This window comes from Mus caroli, unplaced genomic scaffold (genome assembly GCF_978045245.1).
Source record: "Mus caroli unplaced genomic scaffold, Mus_caroli_1 scaffold_17, whole genome shotgun sequence".
NCBI classification, from domain to species: Eukaryota; Metazoa; Chordata; class Mammalia; order Rodentia; family Muridae; genus Mus; species Mus caroli.
Window position 1 is genome coordinate 30,450,849 of NW_028227272.1, and position 21,026 is coordinate 30,471,874.

The following is a 21,026-nucleotide window of genomic DNA, read 5'->3' on the forward strand; positions in this document are numbered from 1 at the left end:
TTTTGCATATAATGCTGCACACATACAATATTGCAAGTCCAGATCATCATTCTTTCCCATTTCTCCTGTGCTGGTTTTATTTTTCATATTGTTTATGTGTGATAACAGTCTTGTTGAAAAAGAGAGCACATTTTATTTTATACATGTTTTTGCTAACAAAAACATAGAGCCGGGCGTGGTGGCGCGCGCCTTTAATCCCAGCACTTGGGAGGCAGAGGCAGGTGGATTTCTGAGTTCAAGGCCAGCCTGGTCTACAAAGTGAGTTCCAGGACAGCCAGGGCTACACAGAGAAACCCTGTCTCGAAAAACCAAAAACAAAAAAAACCAAAAAAACCCATAAAGATTGAGGAAGCTTTAGGAGTAGAATGCTGAGCATGGATAGGTTTGACTTTGAACTTTCAGATGCCTGCAGAAGCTTTAGCAGTTTATCCCTCGTTGTAACAGGGCCTCACCGTAGCCCTGGCTGGGCTGGGCTAGACTAGGCTGTCCTCAGACTCACAGAGATCACTGCCTCTGCGCCCCTAGTGCTGGGGGATTAGTACTGTTTGTGCTTTAAGTGGGCACTATTATCCTTGTTGTTTTGTGCCATTGTAAACATGTCAGATCTGTTCGTAAATCCAATGCAAACTGTGCGTGGACCTCATAGGGTAGAAAGTTTTATAACATCATTCATTTGTTTGATAACTTTGCTAATAAGAACTTGCTGTCAGAACATTTTCTTGTGTATAGCCTGTGCTCTTCAGGAGGGAGAGCTCAACTTGCAGTTCCCCACTGCCTCCATGTGGTTCCCAGGAATCAAACTCAAGTCATCAGGTTTAGCAGCATGTCTGTTGAGCCTCGTGTCTTACCTGGAACTGTTGGGTTTTCTCAGTCAGTGCCCTCTCTCTCCCGAAGGCACACCCCCTAGTTTGCACGCAACACAGTGTCCCTGCATGTTCTCCCTCAGGGAGTGGGACAGGTCTCACTTATCCTCTCTGTGTTCTCTTGTAGGCATTGGATGGCACAAGTGACTGAGAGGATCCCAAGAGTTTCTGGGGCCTGTGAAAGGTAGAAACTCAACCATGATTTCTTTCTCAACTCAACAGCATTCCCTTCCTTGAAGTCTTCGTTTTTACTTCAGCCTCAGGTAACTTTATGTCTCATAATGTTGAAATAGTACATTTTACTTATTTAATTTTAGGCCGTATTTTAATTGAGTCATGAATAAAAACAGCACACATTTGAGGTAGCCATTTAGCTGTGAAGGTCACTGATGACTGTATAGTGTTGAATTAGGAAAGTGATTTCAGTGGCTTCAACTATGCTGAAGTTAATTTTTTCCTATATTAAACTTTTTTTTTGTTGGATGAAAGGTTTCATTATTGGGTTTATATCATAGTTTCAGTTTGGATTTTTATATGTGGAGGAAATATGTATTTATTTATTTAATTGTTTGTTTGTTTGCTTGTTTAGTTTTTTTTCCGTGTAGTCTTGGCTGTCCTGGAACTTACCCTGAAGACCATGCTGGCCTCGAACTTAGAAATCTGCATGCCCCTGCCTCCTTCCTGAATGCTGGGATTAAAGTTTTATGTTACTATGCTTAGCTTCTTAAGAGGTTTTTGAGATGAATGGTTAATATATTGTGTAATAATAAGTAGTAGGTTTTCTCTTCATTAATTTCCTTAACCATGACTTACTTTTACACCCCCCCCCCCAACACCACCCCAACATTATATTTCCCAGGATGTCTGGAGACATTTTTTATTCCAAGGAAAAATGTGAGACTTTTTTTTTTTAAGTATAGAATAGAGTTTATTCAGGGCATGGGGAAGGGAGCTAAGAGGGTAGTAGAGACAGAGAAAGGTAGAGAGAGAGAGTAGAGAAGTAAAGAGGCTGGCCATGAGCCCGTGGAGGGCGGGGAGTGGGGGGGGGGTTGCAGGGGAGGCAGAGAAAGAGCAAGAGACCAAGAGCTAGACTATTAATATAATTGTATCTTCCATATATTTTAAAATATTCTAAAAATATTGGTTAGAAATGTAAGTGATGGTTAATGTTGCAAGCTAGTTAGGATCTAAAATTGTCTCGAAGCTAAGCTTACAGGTTTACCAGTAATGGATTATCTAGGTTAAGGTTAAGGTTAGTCTCTGAGACTCTCTGTGAGGGATTAATTGATGTGGGGAGACTCATCACGATTGTAGATGAGATCATACCATGAACAGGGAATCCGGGACTGTATAAAATGTAGCAGTGAGACTGAGCGCTAGTGTGCTTCCTTCATTGTTCACTGTCTGACTGCTGATGCAGCGAGCCTCCTGTATCCAAGTGCCTGCCGCCTCTACTTCCCTACTTTGAACTGTGAGCCAGAATAAGCCCCAGTTTGTCTTGAGAGTTGCTTTTGTCTGAGTATTTTATCACAACAAAAGGAAAAGAATCTAAGATAACACTGCTCTAAATGTGAACGTGTTGTATGCTTGCCTTTAGTAACGTGAGCAAGCAGTCTGGTGTATTACCATGTAGAATTGGGCACTGTGATAATCATAGAAATATGTTTTTATCTACCAGAAAGCTTATTGTAAGCTATCTCATGGTGCATGGAACTTCCGTAATTGTGATGCTCTGGGGAGTGGGGTAGGTTCAGGTTGTTGAGGACGATTGAGCTTAGAGCAGTGCTCATTCTAAGTGTATTATACTCTGTCACTGACTTGTACTCTGAGCCTGTCAGTGGAGAGAAGAAAACAAAAGAATACTTTGCATTTTTGTGGGCAATTTATTATTTTATTTTACGTATATGGATGTTTTGCCTGCATGTATATCTGTCCAGGTCGTCTGCAAGAGCAGCAAGTGTTTTTAACCACTGAGCTGCCTTGCCTCTCTCCAATCCCAACACATTACTTATTAGATAGAAGACAGTAGATTTTGGGTGTGGGTATTGGGTAACCAGCTGTCTCTCACACTAGAGTTTGTGTTAGATTTAATCTTATAAACAGTTACACAATTATAATGATTTAAACAGTTAACAAATCTTTTCTGTTCTTAAGACAAATCTTGGCCAGTGATCTGCACATTAAACAGTATCAGGCACTAAACATTTGTTCATTGTAGCTAGGGAAGTTTAAGAAGTGTTTCTTATATCTGTGCTACATAAAATGATGGAATTCAGTTTTCTAATGGAATGAATAGTTTGAATTTGTGCTAGTACCAAATGTAAGCTACAGTATAACTGGGACCACTGTGTACAGCCCCAACTCCATCCTTCTCATCTGATAAAGGTAAATTATACCTGTTTCGTAAATAGTTTGAGTTCGCAAAAATGCAATGTTTTAGATTCTCAGTGCCACTATTTTCTGGTTGTCATTTTAGAAGACATTTTGATAAATAGTTGGAATATATTTATGTGCTTAGATACTAGGTTTTTGAATGGTTTTCCTGTTAAGTCAGAATGTCTGTTAACTTTTCTTAAATATTTATAGATTATTTTTCTATGGTTAAAAATGGTCACTTTTGCCGGGCATGGTGTGGTGCACGCCTTTAATCCCAGCACTCGGGAGGCAGATGCAGGTGGATTTCTGAGTTCGAGGCCAGCCTGGTCTACAGAGTGAGTTCCAGGTCAGCCAGGGCTACACAGAGAAACCTTGTCTCAAAAAACTGGAAAAAAAAAAAAAGGTCACTTTTATCTAAGTTGTCATATTTACAAAATGGAGAACTTTATCATAATTAATAATTTTATTACTATCTGTTAAATGATGTTTATCACTTCAGTGTCTTCTGTTGCTGCTGGCACTGAACACGGCTCTCACTAGGCTGTTTTGAAATACTAACACTTAAAAATAGTTTTCAAGAAAGACTTTCTAATATGCTAAACGATGTCTATACAAAGATGTATCTGAGAGCTGGGCATGGTATCATGCCTATAATTCCAATGCTTAGAAGGATGAGGCAGGAGGATTGCTGTGAGTTCAGGGCCAAACTGGTTCCTTGTCTCCAATTAAAAAAAAAAAAACAATATTAAAAAACAAAAAACAAAGACGTATTTGAGATGTGTCCAAATACAGACTATTCCTAGAGAAGAAATACTTTGTTTTTCAATGTGGTAAACAATTTTGAGTAAATCAAAGGTCTGTTTTGAAGAGTGTAAGAGTATAGCAAACTTCTTAGGAATGAAGTAGAAACTGGGTAAAGGGCCATTCTAATATTGATAGGGTTTCTTCATTTTTTTATCCACTGTGGTATTGTGAGGCTTATATGTATGTGTGCCCATCACACACTCACCCCAAGGATATCGGCACGTACATATTTTGTTTGTTTGTTTGTTTGCAGAGGTAGCATCTTGTTGTATTGACCTGGCTAGCACTAAGCTTGCAGTGGTCCTCTTGCCTTGATCCCATGTGCTCCAATTAGAGTCATGCAGCACTACAACCAGCTGGCTGGGTGACATTTGGATTTTTCAAGCTAATATTTTTATGATGGGATTTCTCTCTGATTTGCATATAGAGTAGAACTATGATTATCTAGATTAATGTAACTGAAATCCTCAAAATAAACAGGGATTTGGTGAAAATGTTTTAGTTCAGAAGTAATTTGTGAGTTCTAGGGATGTAGCTCAGTGGTGAATGCATACCTCACATTCTATGCCTCTGGGTTCTGTCCGTACTTAGTGTCTTGGTGATGGGCTAGAGAAAGAATTGATTTTCAGAATAAGTACCTTTGAGTGTCTGTCTAAAGAGAAGTTTCTTTTTAGTTTGAATGGGTTCTGGCGTATTGTTGACCCTTGGACAGTAATTAATAATCTAAGTTGGGAATTATTCTTTTCAGAGAAAATAAAATGATACTCAGATTTATAAGCTTGCCCATCATATTTTATTTTGACTCATAGTGTACATTTGAAGTTCCATAATATTCAGTGATAGAGGACAGGAAGAAGTGCTACCATCAGTCTCAACAACGAGACAGGGAAGCAGACTCTTGAAATGAGAAGTTCCCTCCCCTCCCCTCCCCTCCCCTCCCCTCCCCTCCCCTCCCCTCCCCTCCCCTCCCCTCCCCTCCCCTCCCCTCCCCTCCCCTCCCCTCCCCTCCCCTCCCCTCCCCTCCCCTCCCCTCCCCTCCCCTCCCCTCCCCTCCCCTCCCCTCCCCTCCCCTCCCCTCCCCTCTTCTTTCTCTTTGTTAAATGCTTGAGTGCAGGTTAATTAAAGGTAGTTTGTGGCTGGTGGAGACATTCTATTTATATTTTGAAAGGGAGCTTAAAACTTCTTTCAAGAAGTTTAGAGGATTTAGCAAATGCTTTCAAATCTGTTTTCGTGTTAAAACTCACAGCCATCTTTTCTTTGACATAGGTATACTTTTAATATTGCTCTTTATCAGCAATGTATTGTATTTTAAAAGTTCCAATTGGATGTAGAAAAATTCAGGAGAGATTGTCTTCATTATGGATTGACGAGAAAGGAGGAAATAAGGTAGTTTAAGAGGATAAATATGGAAAAAATGAATATTTTTTCATGATAAATAAAAGCAAGTGTACTCACATATATAAAATAAATACATCTTTTAGAAGGATGTATTTATTTATTATATATAAGTACAATGTAGCTGTCTTCAGACACCCTAGAATTGAGCTTCAGATCTCATTACAGATGGTTGTGAGCCACCATGTGGTTGCTGGGATTTGAATTCAGGACCTTTGGAAGAGCAGTCAGTGCTCTTAACCACTGAGCCATCTCTCCAGCTCAATAAATACATCTTTAACAAAAAAAATTTTTATAAAAACTTAAATCTTAGACAGGCGCATGTCCCAGCCCCAGCACAGGAGGCAGAGGGCAGAGGCAGGCAGGTCTCTTGAGTTCCAGGACAGCCCGGTCTACAGTGTGAGTTCCAGGACAGCCAGGGCTACACAGAAAAACCAAATCAAACCAAACAAAAAATCCTTACATTTTAATTCTTTATAAAAGCTCCAACTCAAAGCTTTTTTTACTGTATGTTTACTTGTAAATCTGTAGAATTTCTAAGCACTTGTTCAGAGTCCTTCAGACATTAAGTTAGAAGACAACAGTAAGCTTATCTCTTCCTGAAAGCAACAGGAAGAGGTGGCTGCTAGTTGACATGCTCTTCCCTCTAGCCTTGAATGATTATGAAATTCCCCAGACTGTTACAGTGGAGATGAGTTCTACACAGATGAGCTGAACAGTTGTCACTGAGAATGGTGGTGGCTATGACAGAGAGGAGCACACACCACACAGTTGGAGACAGAGAGCAAGTGGTCTAGCTGTGCAAGTCTGTGGGGGAGAGAACAGGACAGGCTGAGGAAACAGGGTCTCAGACAGACTCTCACCTGCCACTCAGTTCCAAAACCTAACTGCAGCAGGGCTCTGCTGTACTCCCCAGCACTGACGCAGAACTCCAGACAAAACTGGTGCATGCTCTGAGAGAGAAGGTTCATGACTCGCCTTTTTCCTATGGAATCTTTGTTAGTCTGTTTTCTAAAACAAATTTCCATGGTAACAGTTTAAAAGTGCATGGGAAGACTCTTACTATCTGTGAAGTTCTTAACTTTCATTGTTTTCCCCTATAGAACCACTATAGACAGCTCATTTCATTCCCTTTAATGGTATAGACATTCTGTTGCGTGATGGGTATGTTCAAGTAAGTCTCTCCTTTTCCCATTAAAAGGCTGCAGCAAGCATCGCCCAGTGTAGATGTTAGATAGGTTTCTGTGAATAGAAACACAGGCTTGCATATCTCCCTTCTCCCTAGCAGTCAGCTGGCCACTTAAATCAGATACCCGACAAAAGGACTTAAAAGGTAGAAAAAAAACATGGTCTTGGGCAGAAGGAGCCAGGAGTGGGTGAGTGGAAGAGCGTGAGTAGAGAAGGACAGGGTATGCTCCACAGCCCCAGCCCCACGGGCCTGTTTCCTTCAGCTCCGTCTAACTTCCCACTGCCGTGAAGTTCTAGAACCTCCCTGAATACTACCCCCACTGAAGTGCCAACTTTTAATAAATGATCCTCTTGGGGTTGGGGAAGCAATTCATAGTCAAACCAAATCTAGGTCAAGAGCACAACATTTTTCTTTTGATAGATATTTTCAAGGTTTATTTGAAAGTCTAAGCACGGGCTGGTGAGATGGCTCAGTGGGTAAGAGCACCCGACTATTCTTCCAAAGGTCCAGAGTTCAAATCCCAGCAACCACATGGTGGCTCACAACCATCCGCAACGAGATCTGGCGCCCTCTTCTGGAGTGTCTGAAGACAGCTACAGTGTACTTGCATATAATAAATAAATACATCTTTAAAAAAAAAAAAAGAAAGTCTAAGCAGTGATCATTGATAGAAAAGTATTTTCTGATATTGCAGGAAAGCTGTGTTCACAGTTTGTAGTTATTCAATTGGAGTCTTGAGTTTCTGGCTCAGTTCAGAAGTGTAGGAGAAAGAAAGCATGGGTGAGGAAGGGGACTTCATCTCAGCAAGGGTTTGGAGAGCCAGGCTTGCCTGTGTTCTGCTTGGACTGTTTCTCCGTATTTTTAATACCTTCTCTGTTTGAAACACGTTATTTCCTGTTCTAAGACCCCGACTGAAGTCCTTGGTGCTCCCCCTACCCCAAACAGTCTTGTTGAAAGTGCACTTTTGATTCTTACTGTTTAACTTGATGCTAAACTGTTATTCCCCCCTCCCTACCCCCAGTTGATAGAAGTGCAAGAATGTGATCTTTCAGTTGTTGATCAGAATTGTGGCCGTTCAGATCCTCTATAGTAGGGGACTTAGTCTTCTCTGGAATAGCGGGTTTCAGCTGGATGCTGTGCTGTTGATAAAGCGCAATACTAAAAACTGAGTTTTCCCTAAGCCACTTACTTAGGCTGGTCTTTTATTTTAAATTTTTTTTCACATCTTTCATACTCTCTAAAACAGACAGGTTTTTGTTTTTCCCAAACACAGTTTCACTTTGTAGCCCTGGCTGTCCTGGAACTCAATCTGTAGACTAGGCAGGCCTTGAACTCAGAGATCTGCCTCTGGAGTGCTAGGATTAAAAGTGTGTACCACCACCCAGATTTTTTTTTTTTTAAAGTAATGGTATATGTGACAGCAGTTGATGCAGTATATGTAAGTTGGGAGTTTTTCACATCTTTTGAGAAAACAGTAGGTCGTCTAGAAACAGCATAGTTTGCCAGAATTTCTAAAGAATTGGCCAGAATAATCAACTTACAGTCCTTTAAACAACATTTACTTAGTTATAGAAAACTTGTTTTATAAGAAATGTGTAAAGCAGAATGTGAAGATAGCAGCTACTTGGTAAGATGTTCAAAACGATTGACCTTTAAGAGTTTGTTTGCTCTGTGAAGATTTTGAAAAGTAAAAATCAAATGCTGCTCATTGGTCATATGTTTTCCAGACTGATAACATCTGGTAGGTACCAGGAAGGCAAGAAAAGCAAGTCTGAATTAGTCTTTGTTTACTCTGCTATTCATAAAGGTCTGTGAAGTGTTCATTTAAGAAAAGATCATTCCCTTGATGATAGCCTTCATAAATTCAAGGATATTTTGATTTTAGTAGGGATTGGAATCTAATGTACATTTTGGTCTTACATTATGAAGCCGAAGGTGATATTCAACACTGCCTAAGACACCAAAGCACAGTGCTCTCTTACTTGTGAGCTTCCACTTGGGGACTGAGGGTTATAGTTGTTCTGCGTGATTTTTAAGTTCTTTGAGCACACTCTGCCTGTTTGAGTGCTGCTGTGGTTTGCTGAACCGAGGGCTTCTTGTGTATGGTAGCCAAGCGCTGTTGTAACCGAGCAGCTGTATCACAGCCTTTCTTAGGGTTTATGAGGGTCTTTGTTTGCATCGGGGGTTTGCCTGGGAGTATTCTCTGTCCGTTATGTTTTACTGGTTCATCCTTTTACATTTTATGACACTGTAATATGTTCAGATTTGAAAGTTCTTGAACTAAAGTTATAAATACGTCCTTTAATCTGTTTTGTGTAAAGTTCACTTTCAGTAATGAAAAATATTGGGATTATGCCTTAATTTCAAAATGAAAACTTGTTTTGCTTTTCTAGCCTCTGGAAGTCAATCTTGGTAATTATATGGATTAGATGAGTAAAGATTTTCTATTTGAATGTATAAATTTTATAATTTGAAATAAAAATCTACCAAACAGGACATATAAACTAATTTTTTTATGCTTTGTTGCCAAACTTGGTCTTTCTAGGCAGTTATACTTAAGCATGAACATTGACGACAAACTGGAAGGATTGTTTCTTAAATGTGGCGGCATAGACGAAATGCAGTCTTCCAGGGCAATGGTTGTAATGGGTGGAGTGTCTGGCCAGTCTGCCGTGTCTGGAGAACTGCAGGAGTCAGTACTTCAAGATCGAAGTTTGCCTCACCAGGAGATCCTTGCTGCAGACGAAGTGTTACAAGAGAGTGAAATGAGACAACAGGATATGATATCCCATGATGAACTCATGGTCCACGAAGAGACAGTGAAAAATGACGAAGAGCAGATGGACACCCACGAGCGGCTTCCCCAAGGACTGCAGTATGCACTTAATGTCCCTGTAAGTACTAAACTAGAAATGGTCCACAGTCCCGGGAGTCACCAAAAAATTACAATAGTCAAAGGCTAATCAGTTTTTGTTGTTGTTATTGTTTTGATTGTTTATGTTTTAATTGAGTGACCAAGCTGTGGACAGCTATCATATTCGAAAGGCAGAATTAAGTTTTTACATGTTATTGTTTTTGAACTCTATTTTCGAACATTTATTTGGTCATGGTTATGTGTGTACTGGATGTTAAGCGCTTGCTTTGGAAAGACACCATGTTTAGCATTTCTTTTTGATTTTTGGAGGTGGTTTCTCTGTGTAGTTCTTGCTGTCTTGGAACTTGATCTATTTGTGGCAGGCTGTCAGTATATAGCCCAAGTTGGCCTAGAATTTGCTACGTGCGCCAGGTCATCCTTTGTTGCGGGAAATATTAAAATCAAACCAGCACGTTGCTGTGCTTATGCCTGCTCCTCTCTCAGCTCTGGGGGTCTGGCCGGCCTGTTCTTATCGTGTGGAGACTCTGGCCTGGAGCTCCCGAAACTACCCCACCCAGCTCACTAAGTTCCCACTGGCGAGTCGCTACCAAGCAAACCCCGTGCTTCAGATCCCCCACGGCCTTTGTGGTGCACCTCAGGCAAAACACACACCTTGCCACCATACCTTTCTCTCTTGAACCCAGATGAGCGCCCTGTGAAGGAAAATGCAACACAAATTTAGCTCAGAAATGAGGATAACTCAGATGCTGGGCGCGGCAACTAAAATCCTAACTTGCAAGCCTTATTAAATCTAAATCCTCTGGTGGCGAATCCTGACGGATCCGCCATTGAACCTGGGAGACACTCTTGTCCTCATCATGTCCTCACACTATCCCTGTCCAAAAAGACCTAACTCTCTTCCTCAGTCCAACCCAGAAGTCCCGCCTACTTGCCTAGTGATTGCTGGCATCCTCCTGCCTCTTCGCAGCTGGGATTACTCAGCTCCAAGAAACTTTTTTAGGCATTTATGTCTTCTCTTCTTCCATCTTTATTTATTTTGCTTGTCTTGACAAAGAATCTTGTTGTACAGCCCATGCTGCCCTGCGTCCTTACCATGTAGCCCAGGCTAGCTTCAAACTCCTTGGCAGTCTTCTTGCTTCAGTTTCCCACTGCCCCTGGTACTGGTGTTTATAGGCTTGCTGGCACCACACCCAATTGTCTGTTTTCACTCTGATGAATAAAACCAGAACCATATTTTGAGTCTTAGGTCTTCCACCACTGGTACTAGACCCAGAGGCTTTTTTCTCCCTTTATCTATAATGCAGCACTTTTTCTTTGCTTGAGGAGTATCACGTATCTGCCTAAATATGTACTTCAGCCATAACTCAATGCTGTTTTCTGCATAGGTAGTGCAACTTCATCACTGTCCTACCGCTCACAGGGACTCTAGTTGAGCCCTAAGATAGAGACTTGTGCTGACTTACCTAGTGTCCATATCTCTTGATAGATTGTGGGTTCTAAAAGGCAGCAGTGTTGTTTATGTTCTGCTGTATACCACCATAGTGTGACTAATGGATAACCATTTACAGTTGTGCATATGTGCACCAATTTGTACCTAGCCCATTGCAGAAGCCTGTTTATAATGGATTACATGAACTGCTGTTTGAGTGTTGAACCAGCTTTTCATGCCTTCAGTAAATCCCAGTATGATTGTTTTTATACATTGTTAGTGTTATACTTTGTTAGTGTTATACATTGTTAGTGTTATACTTTATTTTTTACAACTTAGGAGAGAGACCGGTATGTAATTTTCTTTCCCTGTAATGTTGTTGCTTAGTTTTGGTGTTTCATATTTCTTGCCTTGAGTTAATCCCTGTTCTTGTCTTCTGGAAAAGATAGGAGAGAATTGATAAATTTCCCTCTTAAATGTTTGCTTGAATTCACCGGAACCTGGTGCTCTCTATTTTGGAAGACTTAGAAAATCTTGGGCCAATTTTCTTATAGATGTGGGCCTATTCAGATCATCTATTTCTTCTATGACTCAGCAAGGCTCTTTGTTGTAAAAGAACGGTCAATTCTGTCAAAGTTTTCAGTTATTGTACACAAATCTGTTACCAGTTTTCCCTTCTTTCCTTTCTTTCTTCCTCCCTTCCTTTTTCTTTTTCTTTTTCTCCTCTTCCTCCCCTTTTTTTCTATCCTTTAAATGCTTTCGAGTTTGATGTTAATAGTCTATTTGTTTCTGCCTAGCTATAGGTATGTGTTTATGGTTTTGTTACTGTCTTTACCATTCTTTTTTAAAATTAATTAATTAATTTAATATGAGTATACTGTAGCTGTCTTCAGACACCGCAGAAGAGGGCACCAGATCCCATTGCAGATGGTTGTCGAGATTTGAACTCAGGACCTTCAGAAGAGCAGTCAGTGCTCTTAACCCCTGAACCATCTCACCAGCCCCCATCTTTACCATTCTTAAGTTTATAATTGAGTAGTGTTAAGTTGTATCTGCAGTGTTGTATAGCAGGTCTCTAGAGCTTCCTTGACCTAAAAAACTGACACTTTGTGTTGAATGCTTGCTCTGTTCCTTCTCCAGAAGTGACTGATTTTATTGATATCTTAAGAATACTTTTTTTCCTATTGATTCCTGTTTGTTTGTTTATTTAATTTGGTTTTTTGAGACAGGGTTTCTCTGTGTAGCCCTGGCTATCCTGGAGCTCACTCTGTAGACCAGGTTGGCCTCCAACTCAGAAATCTCCTCTGCCTCCTATGTGCTAAGATCTTAAAGGCCTACGCCACCAGTGCTTGGCTGATTTGCGCACGTGCGCGCGCGCACACACAACACACACACACACACACACACACACACACACACACACACACACACACGGGAGGTATGTGCATGTGAGCGTGGAGCAGTACAGAGACCAGAGGAGGGCCTCTGATCTGCTGGAGCTAAAAGAGTAGGTGATGGTGAGTCACCTAATGAGGGTACTGGGAATTGAACTCAGATCCTCTAGAAGAAGAGTAAGTGCCTTAAACCACTGAGCCATCTCTCCTGCCCATGACTTACTGTTTCCAGTTCATTGATTTGGAGTGTGTGTGTGTGTGTGTGTGTGTGTGTGTGTGTGTGTGTGTGTATGTGTGTGTGTGTGAGAGAGAGAGAGAGAGAGAGAGAGAGAGAGAGAGAGAGAGAGAGAGAGAGAGAGAGAGAGATGCTATCTTCTAGCCCTAGCTGGCCTTGAACTCTAGCTGAAGAGGATCACTTGTGCTCCAATGGAGGTCAGGGGCAGCCTGCAGGAATTCATGTGACCTTTCCCGATGTGGGCCTGGGGATCAGGTCACCACACTCAGGTCATCCACCTGACATGGCAAGCAGGCAGCAGAGCCGGCTCACTGGCACTGCTCTTCCTTGTGTTGACTTTGAGTGTCATTAGGCTGTTATTTCAGGCCTTTTCTCCTGCCATGCACCAGGACTGTGAGTTTCCTCTAAGCCACTGCTTCAGATGTGTTACTAGTTGAGTGTTTAATTACATTCTCTTTCCTTATATCTTTGATTTCTTTGAACTATGGATTATTTGGAAGTGCATAGTTTAATTTCCAAATATTTGATAGAAGAATATTTTCTACCTTGTTTTTGCTGTTACTTGATTTCTAGTTTCAACTATTGTCCGAGTAAATACTATTTGATTACTGCACTAAGGTGACTTTTATGACCAGATTGTGAGACACTTGAGAAGTATATACATTCTACTGTTGGCTTTATCCAGTAGTCTAGACTTCACAGTAACTTTATTAGACATGCTGTAGCCTGAACCTTTTGTTTTTTTAGTTTCTGTAGTGATCTTTTCAAATGTGATGTAACTTCTTGCTCCTTTTATAAAACGACTTCACTGATTCCTCATTGTCAGACAGCTAAAATGTACTTACTAGTTTGGATGGAGATAGCCATTGTGTCAGGTCTCTGAGGTAACTTCTTTCATAGCTGGTTACTAAAGTCTCTCATACTTCATTTTAAGCATATCAGACTACCTTAGTTCACCAGATCCACAGTGACTTTCTCGTTTCTTTTGCACATGGTGTGTTTATGCCTGAAATATTCTTGTTGACATCTCAGCTTGTGAAAACTTCCTTGTTGATTTTTATTATGGCCAACTTACTTTGTATTTCTTTGCTTGTAAAGCTGTATTATTATCCTTTAAGGTTTATTTTGTAGGTCTGGCCTTTAAATTTTATCTTAGTACTTGGGCTATAGGAGGCAACCCAGATGTGTAAGTAAAGATGCATTTTTTAAAAAGATTTATTTATTATTAAATATAAGTACACTGTAGCTGACTTCAGATGTGCCAGAAGAGGGTGCCAGATCTCATTACAGGTGGTTGTGATCCACCACGTGGTTGCTGGAATTTGAACTCAGGACCAAGAGCAATCAGTGCTCTTACCCACTGAGCTATCTCTCCAGCCCGCATTTTGTTTTTAATTGGAGAGTTAAGTGGAAAAGCTTGTATCTTCAGTTCAGTTCAGACAGCTGCATACATTTTAGTAATACACAACCCCTCAGGATATAGAACATTTTCAGTATCTAGAAAGTTGCTTTGTGATTCTTCCCAGTCATTTGTCTCATAATTATTAGGATTGTTTTTCATTATAATTTGTTGTAGTCTCAGAAATTTTATGTCATGAAATTAAATGTAGTTCTCATGTTTGTGTGTTTTCGTGAAGCACATTATTAGTTTATCTGTGTTGATTGTTTATTAATACTTCATTGTTTTTCCTTATTGATTAGTGTTGTTTTGTTTTACTATCTAAACATTTACTATCTTTTTTCCTTGTGTGCACTTCCTTATTTGTATTATTAGAAATAAGGCTATTAGTAACTGTACTTTCTGCATGTTTATATGCCTTCTCTTGAGTTGTGTTTCTGTTTGACTGATTTAGTTTATCTCTCAGTCAGAAACACTTTTTGACTTTATCCTCCATAGTTAAGTTTGAGATCAGATAGAATAATACCTCAGTTTTGTTCTTTGCAAGACTCTTAGGACAGTTTATGTCCTTGTATTTCATGTAGAGTCAGTCTTAGTTTAGAGCCAGCTGGACTTTTATTTAAGATCACATAGATTCTAGGTAATGATTTGCTTACAACCAACATTTAAACAATGGTGGTTTTAATTCATCAGATGGCATACCTCTAGTTTTTTAGGTTTTCTTTAATTTACCCCAGCCTTTTCTGTCGTTTTTAGTGTTTAATTAGACAACGTTTGTTTGAGTGCTGTAGCAAATAGTACTCGGATAACAAGCTTCCGTTGCTTTTCCTATGCACTCTGTGACACTGTTGCTGTCACCTGTCAGTTTTCAGAGTTACACTGTACATTCTTTTTTTGCCAACCAGCACTTGCCAGAGTTTCCCTTTTTTGTGAAGAGTCCTCTTATCATGACTGGATATGACATCTATGACATCTTGAAAGACATCTTTTAAGAAGTTTATTTGCGGGGCTGGTGAGATGGCTCAATGGGTAAGAGCACCCGACTGCTCTTCCAAAGGTCTGGAGTTCAAATCCCAGCAACCACATGGTGGCTCACAACCATCCGTAACGAGATCTGGCTCCCTCTTCTGGAGTGTCTGAAGACAGCTACAGTGTACTTACATATAATAAATAAATAAATCTTTAAAAAAAAAAAAAGAAGTTTATTTGATTGCTAGCTAGCGAGTGTATGCCTGATCTTAAGCCAGCTAGTTAAATACTACCCTGCATCTACAGATCCTGAGCCCTGCTTTAGCATCTTGTATTAGATGGGCTTCCCATGTAATTCCCAGCTTACAACTTGAGGACTGCAAGGCTCATGATAGGGAAGAGCAGAAAGGGGAAGAGACAAGAGCTAACCCTTTATAATCAATCCCCACTGCCCTCTGAACCCTCTGTCTACCCCAGATCCGGTTCCTACTCTGTAATTGAGTTACTTTGAGGATGTTTTTATTGATGAAATCAACAGTATGTGACTTTGAGATTGACATAAATGAATCAGAGCTGTCATATCTGTAGTCCATTTCTCTTGTGAGGCCTCAGGTGAGCATACTCTTGTTGAAAGGCCATTGGGGGTTGTTTCCAGCTTTTAGCTAGTACAGATAAAGCTGCTGTGGATATATTAGTTCATGGGTTCTACAGAGCCTGAGATCTCTAGAACATGTCCTTCCGTTTTCATAGCCTATCGCCATAAATGATCTGTTTATGTGCTTTTCATTGGCATGTCACTTACAGGATTGTGAGGGGTTCCTTTCTTATCAGCACAGTAGAACTTTTCTCAACTCCTTATTCTTTTTTTTGTTGTTGTTGTTTTTTGAGACAGGGTTTCTCTGTATAGCCCTGGCTGTCCTGGAACTCAAACTGTAGACCAGGCTGGCCTTGAACTCAGAAATCCGCCTGCCTCTGCCTCCCAAGTGCCGGGATTAAAGGTGTGCACCACCACGCCTGGCTATGACTCCTTATTCTTTTAACCTGTCAGTTTGACACTCCATTTGTATGAGTGCTCAGTTGAGTTGTCGTCCTCAAAGATAAGTGAATCTGAAAAATTGGTCATGCCGGTTAACAGATGGTCAGAATTTGGGATTTATGTAACATTGTTTTATAATGAGACATAAATAGATATGAGGAATTATTCCCCTTCTTAGTCATATGTTGCTGTTGGTGGTAAGGGCCGTGTATTGGTTTTCATTGAAAAGGGCATTTTACCCAGAACAGTATAATTTTGTTTCTCAATGTGAACAAACTTACGAGTAACAGGCCCCATTTTCAACATTCTCTTTAGTAAGTATTTTTAAAATGATATTGAACATGGTGATGGTTTTCTTCCTCTGTTAGTTCATTCACTTGGAAATCACAAAAAGCTCCTTTTCATATTACCCCTTGTTAGTAGAGAATTAGCACTTGAGTTTTCACAAATGTTAATGACTTTAGGTTCTGTACTCTTAGTAAATTAAGTTAACAATTAAAAGTTGTTATTTGTGGCAACTTAGCTCTCAGGATTTATTTTGATTTTCTACTCTTAAGTCAGTAGAGGTCAACTTTTTGGTGTATGGTTTACTCATTGGATGTTTGTTCTCTAATCCATTACATTTAAATTAACACTTGAGGCCTTTAAGCTCACTGGGCTTCTGCAGATGCTTATCAGTCACATGGTGTCTATGTTGGGCAGTGTCCATGCAGGCTGTTTCATCACAGCCTGTCTCACTAGACAGTGCTGTGGCAGCTTTGCAACATCTCAGAAAATAAAGAAAAGATATCACCTATCTTCTCATTCTTACAAAGTTCATCAAAGAAGATTTGAGAACTCTTAAACTTCTATGCTCTTTTCTTTTCCAGTTGATGACAAGCATGTTAAGAGGAAAGGCTCCCAGTCTGTATTTACAAATTGGAGTAGATTATAATTGATGATAATACATTTGTCTTCTGATAAACTGTTGGGCTGTATAACATGAATGAAAATATTTTATAAACTGGGAGCTATCTAAAAGTTCATGTTCTTGTCATACAATGATATATAGAAAAGATTTTAGGAATATCTAACTCCTGAAAGATTTACTTCAGAATTTATGTGACATTCTTTTAAACATCTTTTAAAAACTTACATGTGAAGGTCAGAAAGACAACCTGCACGGATCAGTTTTCCCTTGCACCATGGAGGTCCCAGTGACCAGATTTCAGGAGTCAGCTGTGCAGACAGGGGCTTTTTACCAGCTGAAGCTTCTCCGTGGCTTTGTGTGACATTTTTAGATCATAAATTTATAAAGCATCACGATAGAATTACAGCTATACTTTAAGGTGCTTTATATGTTTGAATACAGTTGGATTTTTTTGTTTGTTTGTTTTTTGTTTTTTCGAGACAGGGTTTCTCTGTGTATCTCTGGCTGTCCTGGAACTCACTTTGTAGACCAGGCTGGCCTTGAACTCAGAAATCTGCCTGCCTCTGCCTCCCAAGTGCTGGGATTAAAGGCGTGTGCCACCACTGCCCTGCTTTGAATACGTTTTTTAATGGGCCTGAAAACTCAAAATGTATTTGGCCATTGGAGTCAGACTTCTGTTTTCCTTTTCAGTTTCTAAAATCCTTTCATTAAGGAAGACAACACAGGCAATTATAATTATATTGTATGCTTTTTCAGAGTCATTTGTAAGTTACAGTCTGTTCCTAATTACTGTTGCATATTTTTAGAGTCATTGAGGGATTCAGTAGTAATTTGTTGTTTGTGGGCTGTTGGTTCTTGCTTTGGTTCGGGCTGTGTTCCAGGAGGTTAGAGCAGTTTGTCAGGTGTAGGATTCTCATGATACTTTACTGATAAGATAGAGGGCGGTTTCTGAGCAGAGAGAGCATGGCTGAGCACTGACCTTCATGAACCAGGCTTTAATGGGAATTAAGTTATTGTTTAGAATTGCTGATTTCAATTTTTTATTAGTTAACTGATTTATGTATTGAGACAGGTTTATATGTAGTCCTGGCTAGCCCAGAACTCACTATATATATTCCTAGACTCATATATAGGCACATCATAATTCAGGTTGTGCAAATGGATGAATGAGAGTAATACTTTTGCAGGTTGAGATACTTTATCTATAATGCTTGTGCCTACAAGTATTTTAACATTTTTTTTTTTTAATTTTGGGATTTTTTTGTTTGTTTGTTTTGTTTTGTTTTCTGAGACAGGGTTTCTCTGTGTAGCCCTGGCTGTCCTGGAACTCACTTTGTAGACCAGGCTGGCCTCGAACTCAGAAATCCACCTGCCTCTGCCTTCCCAAGTGCTGGGATTAAAGGCGTGCGCCACCACTGCCCGGCTAAATTTTGGGATATTGACATATGAATAACAAGATTTTGGTGATAAGATTTTAGTTAAAATAGGATGGTCATTTTTTGTTTACTTATGACATGAAGCCTGGAGATAATTTTATTCAGTATTTTTAGTGTGTCTGGGTAGATGGGTGGGGATTCCTTTTTCCTATCTTTTGACTCTTCTGATCCCAAAGATATTACTAGTACTGATATTCTAGAAAATTTTAATTTGTAAACAACATTGGTATATTTATTTCTACATAGTATGCTTTAAAGATATATCATCTAAATGATAATCATATCACTTTGGAAATTGTATTTAATGATACTTTGTATTGATTTTCATGTCACCACATATAAAACTGCATTGTTTATTTTAGTAATTAAGTGGCATGCTGTTATTTACTTGACATTTATATTGTTGCTAGGTCTGTTTGTTTGAATGAAATAATGATAAAAATAGTGCTTGTGCATGTATCTGTACACACATATAGGCTCTTTCTGTACATATATGTGTAGTTATTAGATCAGAACATTCATAAAGAAAATTGGATAATTGCTAAGTTCATAAATTTAAGTGTCATAAATGTAGTCAAAAGTAACTTCGGTGTGCCTAAATCATGGCGTAGAGCATCAGTAGAGACCCAGAGACACGCCTCCCCCGGTCAGTCCTTAGTGCCTTGGTGCTTATCATGGTCTGTAGCTTGAGTTTGATTTTGATATAAATAGAACCATACTGTGTGCTATGCTTTTGTTTGTTGCTTATGAAATCAGTTATCTCTTGCATTTAGTAGGTTATTCTCAGTCCCGAATATAGTGTTCCTTCTGTCATTGCAGACTGTTACTAGAGTGGGCTGTATGTGTGCTCCGTGCAGATTGTTTGCCCAGCCAAGTGGAAAGGACTAGTTTTAATCCCCAACACATCTTCCTTTCTCTCCAACAAAAGATTGTTTCTAGATATTGACCATTCTGAGAAGTGCTTCTTTGAGTATTCTTGGATGTGCCTTTTTGTGCATATTTTTACTCATTGCTGTTGCCTGTTTCCTCAGGATGCAGTTTTGTAGTTTGGTAAGTGTCCTGCTCCACCAGAAGTCTGTGATTGGCTTGGCAAGTCGTAAAGATTGTTCCATATCCTTGGTATCTGGTCTTGTCATGTACTACATTTTCACTGTAACCATTTTAGTTGTATAATGTAATGAAGTGTGGTTTTAGTTTTCCTTTCACTGGTAACTAGTGAAGTTTGGTAACTTGTCCTGTTTAGCCACACTTCCTCTATGTACTGTTGTTTGAATTGAGTTTTTGCAGGTGATATGAGAACCAAATCAAACCAAACCAAAACTTTTTTTCCCCCCTGATTGCTGTTTAGTTTTGTAAACTAACCAAGAGATGCCTTCTTTCGACTTCCCATTGGTATCAGTCTGGGTATAGCAGTGTATAATGAATGTGTAGTAGAAGGGTTTTTTTCTTCCTTCATGCCTTTGGCACCGTCTCTCTTCTCTTCCTTTCCATTTAGTCGTGTGTGTCCTCCCTCCCACCCCCTTCTCTTCTCTCTTACGTATTTATTCTGTCAATATGTCCAGGGTATCATATAGGTTGGCCTACTCACTGTGTAGCTAAGATGACCTTGCAGCCTTGCTTCTCTTGCCTCCACTTCCCAGGTATGAGGCCTGCAGTCATGTGTGGTACCATTCCTCCGAAAGCTTTGCTTTTAACAATAAGGACTTGTACTAGATATGTCTTGGTGCCGTTTTAGGATGATAAGGTAATACACACTGAGAAGATACTGAAGGGTCTAAACCATAAGGAACTAAAATGTCTGCAACTTCTGTACTCTAGAATAACCTCTCTTAATGCTTTTTTGATAGCATTGTAGTATTTCTTTTGTTGTTACTTTCCTGTGTAGGTGTTTGTGTGTTTGGACAAAACATATGTGTATATTTGCATAAAGTTTTCAAATATCTTTTCATATTTATTCCTATTTCCCACTTAACCTTCACCATGAATGTTTCTCTTTCTTTTATGTTAATCAAATGTGATATTACTAATAACTGTAATCATAGTTTATTATTGAGTAGTAGACTTTCTAGTTTTTATTATCATAAATAATACTACAATGCTGCATGGACATTGTTACGGTTTTTTATTTCTTTGGTATGGGTTTCTTTAGGCTTTGGAAATATATTGACTAAATTATAATTCACGCACACACAAAAACCCCCCACAAATGTACTTGTAGGCTAGAGAAGAAAAGTAAAAGTGAACGAGAAAGCAAAATAAACAAACACATACACACATACATACATACATACATACATATGTGTGTGTATATATGTATGTATGTATGTATGTATTTGGATGGGTATGTGTGCCATGGCACAATTTTGTGCTACCAGTTCTCTCCTTTGTCTGTGGTTCTGTGATCAAGCTCAGTTTGCCATGCTTGTGCAGCAGTGTTTCACTGCTGAGATGCCTTGCCAGCCCTGGATACGGGCAAGATACTGAGAGGAAGGCAGAGACTTGGAAGGATAGTCTTTCCCTTTTATTTTAATGTACATGTGCCTTGCCTTGTCCCTACAAAGTCAGAGAGGGTTTCAGAAACCCCTTCATTCTCCCAGAACTGGAGTTGCAGACAGTCCTGAACTGCTGTGTGGTGCTGGGTATTGAACTCGGGTTCTCTGGAAGAGAGAGCATGGGCCATCTCTCTAGCCCTGGAGGGAAGATTTTATATGAAAGA

General features: G+C 39.7%; 1 protein-coding gene across 7 annotated transcripts in view; it reads left to right on the forward strand.

Annotated features, from left to right (window-relative positions):
* Positions 1-21,026, forward strand: part of Znf148 (zinc finger protein 148) — a 123,405-nt gene that overhangs the window by 46,959 nt on the left and 55,420 nt on the right. For all 7 annotated transcript variants that reach the window (XM_085832243.1, XM_029470709.2, XM_021184867.3 and 4 more), the window contains 2 exons: positions 991-1,126; positions 9,173-9,521. In XM_085832243.1, the coding sequence (XP_085688369.1) occupies positions 9,189-9,521 (333 nt within the window). In that variant the 5' untranslated portion in view covers positions 991-1,126; positions 9,173-9,188. The remainder of the gene's footprint in view (positions 1-990; positions 1,127-9,172; positions 9,522-21,026) is intronic.